Raw genomic sequence first — 17,749 nt, forward strand, 5'->3', positions numbered from 1 at the left:
CATGCCTGGCCGCATTCTATTCTAGACTCTAAAATAAATAATGTTGTCCAACTTCCTAATCCTGATCATCTGAAAAGAAAAATCAAGGGGCAAATGTTTAGGAAAAATAAGTGTAACATTACTTGAATATTACATTTCTCTTAGAAATCCTCTAGTTTTTATTTTTCAGAGAGAAAAAAATTGTGGTAGACTATATGCAAATCTACCACAAATCATATTGACAAGAAGGCAGTTAAGAATAACTAGGAGGCTGGGTATGATGGCTCATGCTTGTAATCCCAGCACTTTGAGAGGTCGAGGTGGGAGGATTGCTTGAGCCCAGGAGTTCAAGACCATTCTGGACAACATAGTGAGACACCATCTCTGAAAAAAAAAAAAAAATTAGGTGGGCACAGTAGTGTGTGCCTCTGATCGAAGCTACTTGGGAAGCTAAGGTGGGAAGACTGCGGTGGCTCATGCTTGTAATCCCAGCACTTTGGGAGGCCGAGGTGGGCAGATCACCTGAGGTCAGGAGTTCGTGACCAGCCTGGCCAACATGGCGAACCCCGTCTCTACTGAAAATACAAAAATGAGCTGGGCATGCTGGCATGCACTTGTGATCCCAGCTACTCGGAGGCTGTGGCAGGAGAATCACTTGAACCCAGGAGGCGGATGTTTCAGTGAGCTGAGATCGTGCCATTGCACTCCAGTCTGGATAAGAGTGAAACTCTGTCTCAGAAAAAAAAAACATAAAATAAATAATAATAATAATAATGGCCAGGCACGGTGGCTCATGCCCATAATTCCAGCATTTTGGGAGGCTGAGGTGGGCGGATCAACTGAGGTCAGGAGTTTGTGACCAGCCTGGCCAACATGGTGAAACCCTGTCTCTACTAAAAATACAAAAATTAGCCAGGTGTGGTAGCAGGCGTCTGTAGTCCCAGCTACTCAGGAGGCTGAGGCAGGAGAATCGCTTGAACCCGGGAGGCAGAGGTTGCAGTGAGCCAAGATTGCGCCACTGCACTCCAGCCTGGTGACAGGGCAAGACTCCGTCAAAAAAAAAAAAAAAAAATCAATCTATAATTCTCTCTCTCCCTCTTTCTCTTTCTCCCTCTTTCTCTGTGGGTCTGTCTGTGTGTGTGTCTGTGTGTGTGTGTGTGTGTGTGTGTGTGTAAGTCCTATGGTTTGGTTTCTCTGGAGAACTCTAATACATGCTATTATGCTAAAATTGAATTATTTAATTACTGACACTCTATGTCTTGTTTTGCTCAGAAAAGGTGAGTTCTGTCATCCATTTGAAAGGTTTACATACCTGTCACATTTGTCTTTTGCCCTTTTCTTTTTCTCCTCAAACTGTTCCAAGAGGCCTTTTGATTTTCCAACTGACAAAGGAGGAGGAAATAAACCTCCATCTTTTATATCTCCTCCAAACAGCTGGGGCTTTGTCTGGTACTTTGTGAAAATGCTAGGTTCACCCTGTTAAATGAAAAAAATATATAGCATTTCACACATAAAAATATTTAAAGCATTCACTATTTTCTGTACAATGCAGAGTCACATTTAAGTGCAAACCATATTGCTGTAACGTAACATAGCAAGTAGTATTTCCATTTTATTTTTGTATACACCAGAAAATTATATTTAAAATAAAGCAACTATTTTTATTAATATAGATTTTTGCCTTACCAGCCCAGAGAGATTTTAAATGTCAACTAAAATAGCTTAGAATCAATTGCATAAATTTAAAGGCAAGAACAGAGAACCATTTATGCTATTTCTGAGATGATGTGTTAAAGTTTTCATAATCATAATTTTAACTCAAATTGCTGTTGCTCAGCTGATAGTGAACTAAACTCATATTGGTAAGTTTGATGTGGACTGGACAGTGGGCATGCTGACAAATGATGAGCCACTTTCTGCATTCTTTGGCAAAACTCTGAAACATTCAGGGAGGTCATTTATTCCTTCATATCACTAGATACCAATTTTTGTACTGAAATACTTATTTCAGAGCATACTTTACTAACTTAAAGCACTGACTGGCTGGGCACGGTGGCGCCCGCCTGTACTCCCAACACTTTGGGAGGCCAAGGTGGGTGGATCACAAGGTCAGGAGTTCGAGACCAGCCTGACCAACATGATGAAACCCCGTCACTACTAGAAATACAAAAATTGTTCAGGTGTGGTGGCTCATGCCTGTAATCCCAGCACTTTGGGAGGCTGAGGCAGGCGGATCACCTGAGGTCAGGAGTTTGAGACCAGTCTGCTCAACATGGCGAAACCCTGTCTCTACTAAAATACAAAAAATTAGTCAGGCATGCTGGCAGGCGCCTGTAATACCAACTACTCAGGAGGCTGAGGCAGGAGAATCGCTTTAACACAGAAGGAGAAGGTTGCAGTGAGCCAAGATTGCGCCACTGCATTCCAGCCTGGGCGACAACAGCGAAACTCCGTCTCAAAACAAAAAGAAAAACAAAAATTAGCTGGGCGTGGTGGCACACACCTGTAATCACAGCTACTCAGGAGGCTGAGGCAGGAGAATCGCTTTAACACAGAAGGAGAAGGTTGCAGTGAGCCAAGATTGCGCCACTGCATTCCAGCCTGGGCGACAACAGCGAAACTCCGTCTCAAAACAAAAAGAAAAACAAAAATTAGCTGGGCGTGGTGGCACACACCTGTAATCACAGCTACTCAGGAGGCTGAGGCAGGAGAATCACTTGAACCCGGGAAGAGGAGGTTGCACTGAGCCAAGATTGTGCCACTATACTCCAGCCTGGGTGACAGAGTGCGACTCTGTCTCAAAAAAAAAAAAAGCACCAACTTAATCTTATTCGTTAAGTCCCTATTTGATGCATGTTAAGTCTGTATATAAAACTTGAGACCAGGCTGGGCACAGTGGCTCACGCCTGTAATCCCAGCACTTTGGGAGGCTGAGGTGGGCAGACCACCTGAGGTTGGGAGTTCAAGACCAGCCTGACCAACATGGAGAAACCCCGTCTCTACTAAAAATACAAAATTAGCCAGGCATGGTGCGCATGCCTGTAATCCCAGCTACTCAGGAGACTGAGGCAGGAGAATTGCTTAAACCTGGAAGGCAGAGGTTGTGGTGAGCCGAGATCGTACCATTGCACTCCAGTCTGGGCAACCAGAGCAAAACTCCGTCTCAAAAAAAAAAAAAAAAAACCTTGAGCCCGGGAGTTCAAGACCAGTCTGAGCAACATGGCTAAACCCCAGCCCTACAAAAAATATAAAAATTAGCTGGTGCAGCTGGGCACGGGGGCTCACGCCTGTAATCCCAGAACTTTGGGAGGCTGAGGCGGGTGGGTCATGAGGTCAGGAGATTGAGACCATCCTGGCCGACATGGTGAAACCCTGTCTCTACTAAAAATACAAAAATTAGCTGGGTGTGGTGGCACACGCCCATAGTCCCATCTACTCGGGAGACTGAGGCAGGAGAATCGCTTGAACCCAGGAAGTGGAGGTTGTAGTTAGCCGAGATCGTGCCACTGCACTCCAGTCTGGCGACAGCGAGACTCCCTCTCAAAAAAAAAAGAAAAAAATTAGCTGGGTGTGGCCGGGCATGGTGGCTCACACCTGTAATCCCAGCACTTTGGGAAGCCAACGCAGGTGGATCACTTGAGGTCAGGAGTTCGAGACCAGCCTAGCCAACACAGTGAAACCCTGTTTCTACTAAAAATACAAAAATTAGCCATGCATTGGGGCAGGTGCCTATAATCCCAGCCACTCAGGAGGCTGAGGCATGATAATTGCTTGCACCCAGGAGGCAGAGGTTGCAGTGAGCTGAGATCGCACTGAAGCAGGAGATGTAAAGAGAAAAACAAGTTTTCTCTTGCTGGGCTGACTCACTCCAAGACCTAGCAATAGGCAGCAGAGCTCTGGCAGGGCTTTGATAACACTATCTGCAAAACCAGAGCCCTCAAGGAATGTGCTCCAGAGTCCCCTCTCCTCCCATTCCCAGGCAAGGGTGGGAAGGCAGGTTTTTCTCTTTTCCCAACTTCCCCCTCCCCTTTGATAATCCTTCCTTAGTGATACTCAAGGTTACTTTACAGAGTTTTACAATTCCTGTTTCTCTTCTGTGCAACATGACAAGGTCACAAGACGAGCTTGAGTAAGATATGTACCAGATACAAAGCCTGCTTTAGTTTGATAAGTTCCTGTTTTCCTTCCAATGCAGCTGCAAGGTCACGAGCTATGCTGGGATGATGAAACCTGTCACTGTTTGATTAACTGCCTTTGTTCTGCTTCTGTATGCCCGCTTGCCTGCATTATATACTTCATGCCACCAAATTCCCACCATGCCATTCAAACTGGCCAATCCTCTTTCAGAAATGTGTATAAAAGTCAAGCCCTGTTTTTGTTCAGGTCTCAGCCTTTTGGATGCGAATCTGCGGAGCTGGTGCACACCTTAATAAAATCCTCCTGTTTCACCCATTTGGTCTCTCTGGTCCTCTGACTCCTGCCACAGCACTGCTGCACTACAGCCTGGGCAACAGAGGGAGACTCTGTCTCCAAAACAAAACAAAACAAAACACAACATTTATTTACAGGTGCCTCCAAAATCAAAATCTTTTTGACTCACAAGAAAACACAGGTTGATCTCAAAGAATCAGGCTGGGCATGGTGGCTCACACCTGTAATCCCTGCACTTTGGGCAGCCGAGGTGAGCAGATCATCTGAGGTTAGGAGCTCAAGACCAGCCTGCCAACATGGAGAAATGCTGTCTCTACTAAAAACACAAAAATCGGCCATGTGTGGTGGCACACACCTATAATCCCAGCTACTAGGGAGGCTGAGGCAGGACAATTACTTGAACCTGGGAGGCGAAGGTTGCAGTGAACTGAGATCATGCCACTGGACCTCAGCCCAGGTGACAGAGCAAGACTCTGTCTCAAAAAAAAAAAAAAAAAAAAGGAAAAGACAGGTTAATCTCAAAAAATCAAGGATTCAAGAGACTCTGTTCCTCATTCTGGCCTTTACTCACTAACCTAGGCCTCAGAATCCTCATCTCCTTCTTCTTCAAGGACATAATGTAGTATAGTTGACTAAAGTATACAGATTACATGAAGTTTATTATTTAAAAATTCTGTCTAAAATAAAATTTATGTTATTTTATTTCTATTTTATGAAAACTATTTTTACTTATTAAATTCTCACGAACAATAGTATGACTAGCCTTAAGCAAATACATATACATATATATTTGCCTCTCCCTAGGAGTGGTCAAGGGATTGACACTATTTTATGACACTATTTTATGTTGCTTTGTAATAGAAGAAACTGCAAATATAAATGTTGCCATTTCAGACTATCAAGTCAAATGAGTCACTAATCAAGCACAAACCCCTTTAGGAGAGTAATCCTTACAGATGTACAATTCTAAAATATATTCCAACAGGATAAGTAATTTTTTTAAGGCTAGAAAATAAGTATTGGTTGTTGGGTTTTTTGTTTTGTTTGTTTGGAGATGGAGTCATGCTCTATCTCCCAGGGTAGAGTTCAGTGGTTTGATCTTGGTGCACTGCAACCTCTACCTCCTGAGTTCAAGCGATTCTCTGCCTCAGCCTCCCGAGTAGCCGGGATTACAGGCGCCTGCCACCACACCCAGCTAATTTTTGTATTTTTAGTACAGGCGGGGTTTCACCATCTTGGCCAGGCTGGTCTTGAACTCCTGACCTCGTGATCCACCTGCCTCGGCCTCCCAAAGTGCTGGCATTACAGGCATGAGCCACCACACCTGGCCTTGTTTGTTTTTTTTTGAGACAGGGTCTCACTCTGTCACCCAGGCAGGAGTACACTGGCAGAATCATGGGTCACTGCAGCCTTGACTTTCTGGGCTCAAGCAATCCTCCTGCCTCAGCCACCACAGTCGGCTAATTTTTGTACTTTTGTAGAGATGAGGTTTTGCCATGTTGACCAGGCTGGTCTCAAACTCCTGGGCTCAAGGGATCCACTTGCCTCAGCCTCCCCAAGTGCAGGGATTACAGGTGTCAGCCATTGCACCTGGCCAGAGTAAGTATTCTTTATAGCTTACCTCCATAATGACTGTGAAATGTGTGCAGATCAATTCTGGAAACCAGACTCACCTCCAGAGAATTCTGTTGTGACTGTTTTGAATGTCTCAAGTGGGCACCAAAGTCCAAGGGTGCTGATAGGGTTTCTGAATTTTCTGGACAGAACTGAGATCCAAAGAGGAACTGGGAATCACTGAGACTGGAATAATCATTTTGATTATTATTCCAGTTAGATGACTTCTTGTTCCTGAAATTTAGCAAAAAAAGTGTATCAAATGGACAAATATCCTGAACAAATGAAATCATAGTTCACAGCTGTCCATTTCAGAACATTTTGGGCAGAGTGATAGCTTGTTCTGACCTTCAAGTCCCCTGTATGTTGTCAGTACAATGAAACACAAGGAAATTCTGAATACCACATATTTTTATTACAATCTGGGAACAACCAGATGGAAACTCAAACAGAAAGGACTGACATCATCATTCTTTGTATAACAGCATTCTGGGCTACAACACCATATTGGAAATTACAGTTCATAAAATTGTAGAGATTAAAAGAATGTTATCATTTTATTTTATTGTTTTGAGACAGGGTCCTACTCTGTCGCCCAGGCTGGAGTGCAGTGGCATGAGCTCGGCTCACTGCAGCCTCAGCCTCCTGGGTAGCTAGGACTACAGGTATGTGCTACCACACCCGGCTAATTTTTGTATTTATAGTTGAGATGGGGTTTCACCATGTTGACCAGGCTGGTCTTGAACTCCTGACCTCAGGTGATCCACCCATCTCAGCCTCCCAAATTGCTGGGATTACAGGTGTGAGCCACCGTGCAGGGCCAAGAAGGTTATCTTTTTTTTTTTTTTTTTTTTTTTTGAGACAGAGTCTCACCCTGTTGCCCAGGCTGGCATGCAGTGGTGCAATCTTGGCCCACTGCAACCTCCACCTCCCAGGTTCAAGCCATTCTCCTGCCTCAGCCTCCTGAGTAGCTGGGATTACAGGCACCTGTCACCACATCTGGTCAATTTTTGTATTTTTAATAGAGACGGGGTTTCACCATGTTGGCCAGGCTGGTCTCTCGAACTCCTGACCTCAGGTGATCTGCTCACCTCAGGCTCCCAAAGTGCTGGGATGACAGTCATGAGCCATTGCACCTGGCCAAGAATGTTCTGTTTTTAAAAGATCAATCTGTTCATCATTAAAATAGATAAATAAAATAAGGTATATGCATTAGCTGATTCAGCAGCCAGAAGCATTAAGTTAGATTTATATATAATTGGCCGGGCGTGGTGGCTCACGTCTGTAATCCCAGCACTTTGAGAGGCCAAGGAGGGTGGATCATGAGGTCAGGAGATCGAGACCATCCTGGCTAACACGGTGAAACCCTGTCTCTACTAAAAAATACAAAAAATATTAGCCAGGCGTGATGGCGGGTGCCTGTAGTCTCAGCTACTTGGGAGGCTGAGATAGGAGAATGGCATGAACCCAGGAGGCGGAGCTTGTAGTCAGCCAAGTTTGCACCACTGCACTCCAGCTTGGGCAACAGAGCGAGACTCCTTAAAAAAAAAAAAGATTGATATATAATCACATGGGATTTTGAGACTTCTCAAAAACATAGTTTTGAGTACAAGAAAAGGTAAAAATTGAATGAACTTGGCCAGGCACGGTGGCTCACGCCTCTAATCCTAGCACTTTGGGAAGTGAGGTGGGCAGATCACGAGGTTAGGAGTTCAAGACCAGCCTGACCAACATGGTGAAACCCTGTCTCTACTAAAAATACAAAAATTAGCCGGGTATAGTGGCAGGCACCTGTAATCCCAGCTACTTGGGAGGCTGAGGCAGAAGAATCACTGGAACCTGGGAGGCAGAGGTTGCAGTGAGCCGAGATTGCACCACTGTACTCCAGCCTGGGTGATACAGTGAGACTGTCTCAAAAAAAAAAAAAAAAAGAATTAACTCTTATTACAGACCATTTATGTAAATTTTTAAACCTACATTATACACACCAAACAATTATGTAACTGAGTGTATAGAAAGTAATTGGAGGGTACACATTAATTCTAGAGTGTGTGCCTACAGGGAAGGAACAGAGCAGCGCTGAAGGGAGAGAAGGAGGCATAATAAAACAATCACAGATAGGCCTTGTTATGGACTGGATGTGTCCCCCACAAATTCATATGTTGCTATGATGGTATCATCATAACAATCCTGATGTGACAGTATTTGGAGATGAGTCCTTTAGGAGGTAATGAGGGTTAGATGAAGTCATGAATGTAGGGTTCTTATGATAGGATTGGTGTCCTTATAAAAAGGGACACCAGAGGCTGGGTGTGGTGCTCATGCCTGTAGTCCTAGCACTTTGGGAGGCCAAGGTGGGCAGACTGAGCTCAGGAGTTTGAGACCAGCCTGGGCAACACTGTGAAATCCCATCTCTACTAAAATAAAAAAAAAAAATTAGTTGGGCATGGCGGTGTGTGCCTGTACAGTCCCACCTACTCGGGAGGCTGAGGCAGGAGAATCACTTGAACCAGGAAGTTGGAGGTTGCAGTGAGGTGAGATTGTGCCACACTGCACTCCAGCCTGGTGAGAGAGTGACTCCGTCAAAAAAAAACAAAAAAACAAAAAAACAAAAAAAACCCAGACATCTGTGTAACAATTTGTGTTACTTAACATTGTTGCATAACCTGAGAAAACATGCTTTTCCTTTTTTTTCTCAGCCCCGAACAGAGTTTGACCCACATATTTATTGACAGCAAGCCAGTGGTAAGCATTATTTCTATAGATTATAGATTAACTAAAAGTATTCCTTACAGGAAACAAAGGGATGGGCCAAAACAAATGGATGGGCTCTGGCTAGTTATCTGCAGCAGGAACATGTCCTTAAGGTGCAGATTGCTCATGCTATTGTTTGTGGTTTAGGAATGCCTGGAAGTGGTTTTCCGCCCTTGGTGGGCCAGGTGTTCCTTGCCCTCATTCCGGTAAACCCACAACCTTCAGCGTGGGCATCATGGCCATCACGAACATGTCACAGTGCTGCAGAGATTTTGTTTATGGCCAGTTTTGGGGCCCGTTTATGGCCCATTTGGGGGCCTGTTCTCAACATGTCCCCCTTTTTTGTTTTGCAAAGCGATAAAAGCAAAGGCAGCTTTGTCATGGTGAGCTACTTCTTGCAGGAGTTGGGATCTGCATCAGCAGACTATACAAAGACAAACAACACAGATTAAAAGCACAATCATCATTGAAATCACAGGGCCTCCAAGTGTCTTTATCCATTTTAATGGGTTAATAGCTGCTAATCTGTCTGATGCTCCTTCAAACACTCCAGTTCCTGGCATTAAGGTCAGGTGCGCCTGGGATGCTTTAAATATTTGTTCTTTTAATTTTGCCATATCCAAAGACAAGTTTGTACAGTGTCCTTCTAGATACTTTTTTATTCTTTTCCAAATTTCAATCTTATTTAAGAGCCATTAATAGTTTCCACAAATCCTTATGTTTAGCTCCTACAGCAGGCCATATCATTTGAGGGTGAAGTGCCACTATACTGCCATGTTTCCAGATAATAGGAACTCTTGCCATATTTCTTACAATTTCTACCATCTGACTGTTTTGTTTAAACCAGCTGAACATAGTGTGGCCATGGCACGCTGACTGAGAAGTGCAATTCAAGCTTGGTCTCTTAGGGGACCGATGAATAATGATTCCACAGGAATCGTTACACAGCACCTATGCCTATTCTGCAATGCAATCTTCCCAAACAAGTACATTCATTATTTCTGGCCAGGTCCAATTCTGTTTACAAATAGGTTTTTGAGGGCTGTATGCCTCAATTATAGGAGCAGATTTATGGTAAATACTGAGACCAGAAAGAAAAATGTGTCATAGAGTGATTATATCCAGGCATTATTGCCAGCCAAGATAGATAAATATGCCCAATAAGTATAATTGTTCTCTGTGTCAGCCCTTGTTGAAGGAATACTCATGGCAATGGTGATCACCGCTATCATAGCTATCATTAAATTACAATTGTGACTGGTTGTCCTGCTTTCCTAAGGTTTTCTTCCACCATCTGTGACAGCTTCTTGATCTGTCCCCAGGTAGGTGGCTGTGTTCGATGGGTGTTGCTTGTGACAGTTGGGGTCCTCCTCAGCATCAGTCTCAACATGGCTGCAACTGGTGGGTCTTTGGGATCCTCTCAAAACCTTTTTCTGGGTATCTGGCTTATAGTTAAGGTTTAAATGTCTTGATGGCACCCAAATTGGCTATTGATTCCGTCCTGGAGAAACACAAGCATGACCACTACCCCAAGTTATTATTTTACCTATTTACCAACTTTTTGTTATCAGATCTCTCCACCAAACCAGTTGTTTTTCTTCTGTCTTTGTAGCTGGTTTCTGTAGATGCTGTTCAGCTGCTGATAGCATCTGGCCTTTAGGCAGGCTCCAAAAATTTAAAGTCAATAATGCTAGATTCAATTGTATATGGGGTGTCCCATAATCCCTGTTTCTCCCCTTTTGCTTTTGCAACTACTGTTTCAGGGAGAGATTCATTCTTTCTACTATGGCTTGTCCTTGAGAATTATATAGAATGCAAGTAATGTGTTTAATATTCCATAGAGAGAAAAATGTAGCTAGAGCTTGGCTAGTGCAGCCTGGGGCATTATCTGTTTTAACACAAACTGGAATATCCATCACGGCAAAACACTGCAAAAGGTGACATTTAACACAGGCAGAAGACTCTCCTGATTGGCATGTAGCCCAGACAAAGTGAGAAAAGGTGTCCACACATACATGTACATAAGCTAGTCTCCCAAACAACGGAACATGTGTGACACCCATTTGCCAAAGAGAATTAGGTTCCAATCCTTGAGGATTAATTCCTCCTGTAAAAGATGAGGAATGCACCATTTGGCAAGTTGGGCATCACTGGATGATAGCTTTAGCTTCTTTCCAGGTAATGCTGTATCTGCGTTTGAGACCAGAGACATTAACATGGGTTAAATTGTGAAAGTGTTTGGCATTAGATATTGCAGTAGCAACTAGGCAATTAGCCATTTGATTCCCTTCAGTTAAAGGTCCTGGAAGAGGTGTATGAGCCCTAATATGAGTAATGTAAAAAGGGTGCATTCTACTCCTAACTGCTGTTTGCAACTAGGTAAATAAAGTCATCAGTTGTTCATCTGTATGAAATTGTAACTGAGCATTTTCAATTAATTGTGTGGAAAACCATGAAGAATCCAAAATCACATTAATAGGCATATCAAAAATAGTCAATACCTCAATTACAGCTACAAGCTCCGCTTTTTGAGCTGAAGTATAAGGTACCTGAAAAACTTTACCTTTCAAGACAGAATAAGCTTTACCATTTGTAGACTAGACCCATCTGTAAAAACATTCTCAGCACCTTCAATTGGTTTAAATTTAGTTATTTTAGGGAGAATCCAATTAGTTAATTTCAAAAATTGAAACAATTTTGTTTTAGGAAAATGATTATCGAGAATGCCCACAAAGTCAGCTAAGTGGGTTTGCCAAGTAAGACTATTTATAAAAGCTTGCTGTATTTGTGCCTTCGTGAGAGGGACAATAATTTTTCCAGGATCATATCCATGTAATTTAACAATCCAAGTTCTCCCATTTCCTATCATAGTAGCGATTCGATTCAAATAAGGAGTTAGAGTCTGTGAATTAGTATGTGAAAGAAAAAGCCATTCTACTAAGTCCTGCTGTTGGGCAATAACATCAGTAGGTGAATGATGAGCTGGAAAAATTAGCAAATCTAGAGTCTTCTCTGGATCTGTTCTATTTATTTGAGCCTTATGGACTTGCTTTTCAATCAACTGTAACTCTGCCTCAGCCTCCTTTGTTAATTGTTGAGGGCTAGTGAGACTAGGATCTCCTCTAAAGATAGAAAATAGATTACTCATGGCATAGGTAGGAATGCCTAGAGCAGGTTGTATCCAATTAATGTCCCCTAGTAATTTTTGAAAGTCATTTAATGTTTTCAATTGATCCCTACATATGGTTACTTTCTGTGGCACAATAGTAGTGTCATTTACTAAGGTCCCCAAGTAGGAGTAAGGAGTATTAGTCTGAATTTTGTCAGCAGCTATAAATAAACCAGTGTGAGAAATCGAATTTTGCAAGTGATCGTAACATTGGAGCAATATTTATTGAGTGGGGGCAGTACAAAATATATCGTCCATATAATGAATAATGTAACACTGAAAATTTTTTACAAGTAGGTTCAATTGCTTGCCCTACATAAGTCTGGCAAGTTGTTGGACTGTTCAACATGACTTGTGGGCAACACTTTCCAGTGAAAATGCTTAGCAGGCTGCAGGTTGCTTACTGCAGGAATTGTAAATGCAAACCATTCACAGTCTTGCTCAGCTAAGGGGATAGTAAAGAAACAGTCTTTTAAATCTATGACTATTAAAGGCCAGTTTTTTGGAATCATAGCAGGAGAAGGCAATCCTGGCTGTAATGTCCCCATAGGTCGTGTAACTGAATTAATAGCTCCTAAGTCAGTTAACATTCTCCATTTACCTGATTTTTTCTTAATAACAAAGACTGGAGAATTCCAAGGGGAAAATGTTGGAGCTATGTGTCCTTTTTCTAATTGTTCAGTAAGTACTCTAAAGCCTCCAGTTTCTTTACTTAGCGGCCATTGTTCTATCAAAATTGGCTTATCTGTTAACCATTTTAAAGGTATAGGTTCTGGAGGCTTAACAATGGCTGCCATCAAAAATTATATCCTAAACCTTGGCAGGAACTTTGTCTTTCCACTTGAAGCAGTTCCTTCAAACCTTGCAATTTTTTTCCTAGTCCCATACCAGGGACATACCTTATTTCATGCATCATATGTTGACTTTGAGGGCTGTATAACTGCTCAGGAATTAGAACTTGTGCTCCCCATCATTGTAATAAATCTCTTCCCAATAAATTTATAGGTACAGAAGTTATAATTGGTTGAATAGTCCCAGGTTGTCCATCAGGCCCTTCACAATGCAAAATATAACTACTTTGATATACTTCAGGGGCTTTACCAACTCCAACTATGTTAAATTGAGTAGGTTGAATTGGCCATGTGGATGGCCAGTGCTATAGAGAAATGATTGAAATGTCCACTCCTGTATCCACTAAACCTTTAAATTTCTTTCCCTCAATAGTTATTTCACAGGTAGGAAGTTTATCAGTAATTTGATTCACCCAATAAGCTGCTTTGCCTTATTTGTGCTTCCAAATAATCCTGTTCATTTAATTTCGCTTTCCCCATTTCTACATATGGCACAATCAGAAGTTGTGCTATATGCTCTCCTGGCTCTGCTTTCCAGGGAACAGAAGTAGATATAACAATTTGGATTTCCCCATTGTAATCTGAATCAATGACTCCTGTTTGTACTTGCACTCCTTTTAAATTTAAAGTAGATCTATCTGGAAGTAATCCTATCATCACTGCTGGCAAGGGTCCACAGACCCCTGTTGGAACTTTTGCGGGGGTTCCCCAGGCAGAAGGCTCACAGCTTTTGGGCAGCATAAAACTGAGAGATGAAGCCAGCTGGACATCCTGGGCTGAGTGGGGACTTAGAGAACTTTTATGTCTAGCTAGAGGATTGTAAATGCACCAATCAGTGCTCTGTGTCTAGCTAAAGGACTGTAAATGCACCAATTGGCACTCTGTAAAAATGCACCAATCAGCGCTGTGTGTCTAGCTAAAGGATTGTAAATGCACCAATCAGCACTCTGTAAAAACACACCAATCAGCACTCTGTGTCTAGCTAAAGGATTGTAAATGCACCAATCAGCACTCTGTAAGAATGCACCAATCAGCACTCTGTGTCTAGCTAAAGGATTATAAATGCACCAATCAGCACTCTGTAAAATGGACCAGTCATCTTTCTGTAAAATGGACCAATCAGCAGGATGTGGGTGGGGCCAAATAAGGGAGTAAAAGCTGGCCACCCCAGCCAGCAAAGGCATCCCTCTTGGGTCCTCTTCCACACTGTGGAAGCTTTGTTCTTTTGCTCTTCACAATAAATCTTGCTGCTGCTCACTATTTGGGTCCACACCACTTTTTTTTTTTTTTTTTTTTGAGACAGAGTCTCGCTGTCACCCAGGCTGGAGTGCAGTGGCGTGATCTTGGCTCACTGCAGGCTCCGCCCCCTGGGGTTCACACCATTCTCCTGCCTCAGCCTCCCGAGTAGCTGGGACTACAGGTGCCCGCCACCTCGCCTGGCTAATTTTTTGTATTTTTAGTAGAGACGGGGTTTCACTGTGTTAGCCAGGATGGTCTCGATCTCCTGACCTCGTGATCCGCCCGCCTCGGCCTCCCAAAGTGCTGAGATTACAGGCGTGAGCCACTGTGCCCGGCCCACACCACTTTTAAGAGCTGTGACACTCGCCACAAATATCCACGGCTTCACTCTTGAAGTCATCAAGACCATGAACCCACTGGAAGGAAGAAACTCCAGAGACATCTGAACATCTGAAGGAACAAACTCTGGACACACCATCTTTAAGAGCTGTAACACTCATTGCGAAGGTCCACAGCTTCATTCCTGAAGTCAGCAAGACCAAGAACCCACTAGAAGGAATACATTCTGGACACATTTTGGCGCCCAATGTGGGGCCTTCACCAAGCAGTGAGTACCATCAGACCCCTTTCGCTTGCTATTCTATTTTTCCTTAGAATTCAGGGGCTAAATACCAGGCACCTGTCAGCCAGTTAAAAGTGACTAGCATGGCCGCTGGACTAAAGACATGGGTGTCAGGCTTTCTAGGAAAGGGCTCTCTAACAACCCCTGACTCTTCAGAGTGGGGAGCATTGGTTTGCCTGGAACCAGCTTCTGCTTTTCCTGTACTTCTGGGCTGAGATAAAGGTTGACAGAGAGGAAAGCCATTCAGCTCTGGGGTCTCGACAAGTTGGTTGACCCTGCGGCCATGAGCAGAACTCTCAAAGTCATGTCACCCAAGCGAGACTTACCCATCTATCCTATCTATCCTGACCCTTGCTTCCTGGGTCCTAATGCTTGTCAGATAAACTTTCTCTCACCTCTCTTCTCTGAGGCTAGTCCTGCTTGTAAAAACCACTCTCTGTCTGGTGCTTTTCTAGTTTCTCTTGTAATAATGATTTCTAGTATAAACTCCAGGACTCTATTCCCTTCGTTAGGCATCTGGGCTCACCAATCAGAAAGACATAATTTTTGCCCAAAGCTCCGTCGTAGGGGGGACTATCTGGAATTTTAGGACCCCTCCTCAGACTAGCAGGCCTAACAAAAGCTATTCCTGAAGCTAGGATATGGGAGCTTCAGAAATGATATCCTTCCTATTCAAGTGGGGATAAAAGGTGTCACTCTTCCAACCCTGGAGATCCCTCCCCTCCCTCAGGGTATGGCCCTCCATTTCATTTTGGGGGCATAACATGTTTATAGGATGGGTTAAAGTCCCAGTACTAACAGGAGAATGCTTAAGACTCTAACAGGTTTTTGAGAATGAATCGGTAAGGGCCACTAAATCCGATTTTTCTCAGTCCGCTTTGTGATCTAGGAAGACAGGCAAGGGTACAGGTTTTTGAGAATGTGTCGGTAAGGGCCACTAAATCCGATCTTCCTCAGTCTTTCTTGTGGTCTAGGAGGAAAACTACTGTTTCTGCTGCTGTGTCGGTGAGTGCAACTATTCCAATCAGCAGGGTCCTGGGACCGTTGTGGGTTCTTGGGCAAGAGGTGTTTCTGCTGTGCATTGGTGAGCACAACTATTCCAATCAGCAGGGTCCAGGGACCATTGCAGATTCTTGGGCAAGAGGTGTTTCTGCTGTGCATTGGTGAGCACAACTATTCCAATCAGCAGGGTCCAGGGACCATTGTGGGTTCTTGGACTGGGGGTAGAAACAAACAAACCAAAACCATGGGCGGTTTTGTCTTTCAGATAGGAAACACTCAGGCATCAACAGGCTCACCCTTGAAATGCATCCTAAGCCATTGGGACCAATTTGACCTGCAAACCCTGAAAATGCGGTGCCTCATTTTTTTCTGCACTATGGCCTGGCGCCAATATTCTCTCTTTGATGGGGAAAAATGGCCACCTGAGAGAAGTATAAATTACAATACTATCCTGCAGCTTAACCTTTTCTGTAAGAGTGAAGGCAAATGGAGTGAAATACCTTATGTCTAAGCTTTCTTTTCATTGAAGGAGAATACACAACTATGCAAAGCTTGCAATTTACATCCCACAGGGGGACCTCTCAGCTTACCTCCATAACCTAGCCTCCCTATAGCTCCCCTTCCTATTAATGAGAAGCCTCCTCTAATCTCCCCCACCCAGGGAACAAGCAAAGAAATCTCCAAAGGACCACAAAAACCTCCAGGCTATTGGTTACATCCCCTTCAAGCTGTAGGGGGAGGGGAATTTGGCCCAACCCGGGTACATGTCTGCTTCTCCCTCTCTGATTTAAAGCAGATCGAGTTAGATCTGGGGAAGTTTTCAGATGATCCTGATAGGTATATAGATGTCCTACAGGGTTTAGGGCAGACCTTCAATTTCTCTTGGAGAGATGTCATGCTATTGTTAGATCAAACCCTGGCCTTTAATGAAAAGAATGCACCTTTAGCTGCAGCCTGAGAGTTTGGAGATACCTGGTATCTTAGTCAAGTAAATGACAGAATGGCAGCTGAAGAAAGGGACAAATTCCCTACTGGTCAGCAAGCTATCCCCAGTATGGGACCTTGACTCAGATCATGGGGACCAGAGTCGCAAACATCTGTTGACCTGTGTTCTAGAAGGACTAAGGAGAATTAGGAAAAAGCCCATGGATTATTCAATGATGTCCATCATAACTCAGGGAAAGGAAGAAAATCATCCTGCCTTCCTCAAGCGGTTACAGGAGGCCTTAAGAAAATACACTCCCCTGTCACCCGACTCACTCGAGGGTCAATTGATCCTAAAAGATAAGTCTATTACCCAATCAGCTGCAGATATCAGGAGAAAGTTCCAAAGTGAACCCTGGGCCCTGAACAAAATCTGGAGGCATTATTAAACCTGGCAACCTCGGTGTAGGGACCAAGAGGAACAGGCCCAAAAGGAAAAGTGAGATCAGAGAAAGGCTGCAGCCTTAGTCATGGCCCTCAGACAAACCAACCTTGGTGGTTCACAGAGGACAGAAAATGGAGCAGGCCAATCACCTGGTAGGGCTTGTTACCAGTGTGGTTTGCAAGGACAGTTTTAAAAAGAGTGTCCAATGAGAAAAAAGGCTGCCCCCTTGCCCATGTCCATTATGCCAAGGCAATCACTGGAAGGTGCACTATCTCAGAGGACAAAGTCTGCTGGGCCACAAGCCCCCAACCAGATGATCCAACAACAGGACTGAGGGTTCCCGGGGCAAGCGCCAGCTCATGTTATCACCCTCACCGAGCCCTGGGTACACATAACCATCGAGGGCCAGGAAATTGACTTCCTCCCGAACACCGGCACAGCCTTCTCAGTGTTAATCTCCTGTCCCAGGCGGCTGTCCTCAAGGTCCGTTACCATCCGAGGAGCACTGGGACAGCCTGTAACCAGGTATTTCTCCCACCTTCTCAGTTGTAATTGGGAGACTTTGCTCTTTTCACATGCCTTTCTTATTATGCCTGAAAGTCCCATACCGTTATTAGGGAGGGATATATTAGCCAAAGCTGGAGCTATTATCTACATGAATATGGGGAATAAGTTACCCATTTTTTGTTCCCTACTGGAGGAGGGAATCAACCCTGAAG

The 17,749-nt window shown here is 43.8% G+C and overlaps 1 protein-coding gene across 1 annotated transcript in view; it reads right to left on the minus strand.

The window, feature by feature from the left end:
* IHO1 (interactor of HORMAD1 1) overlaps positions 1-17,749 on the minus strand; it is a 51,701-nt gene that overhangs the window by 13,492 nt on the left and 20,460 nt on the right. Inside the window, exons 3-4 of the mRNA XM_055276997.2 lie at positions 6,084-6,258; positions 1,292-1,455 (exon numbers count right to left, since the gene is read on the minus strand). Of these exons, the coding sequence (XP_055132972.1) occupies positions 1,292-1,455; positions 6,084-6,258 (339 nt within the window). The remainder of the gene's footprint in view (positions 1-1,291; positions 1,456-6,083; positions 6,259-17,749) is intronic.

The sequence above is a fragment of the Symphalangus syndactylus genome, chromosome 1 (genome assembly GCF_028878055.3).
Source record: "Symphalangus syndactylus isolate Jambi chromosome 1, NHGRI_mSymSyn1-v2.1_pri, whole genome shotgun sequence".
NCBI classification, from domain to species: Eukaryota; Metazoa; Chordata; class Mammalia; order Primates; family Hylobatidae; genus Symphalangus; species Symphalangus syndactylus.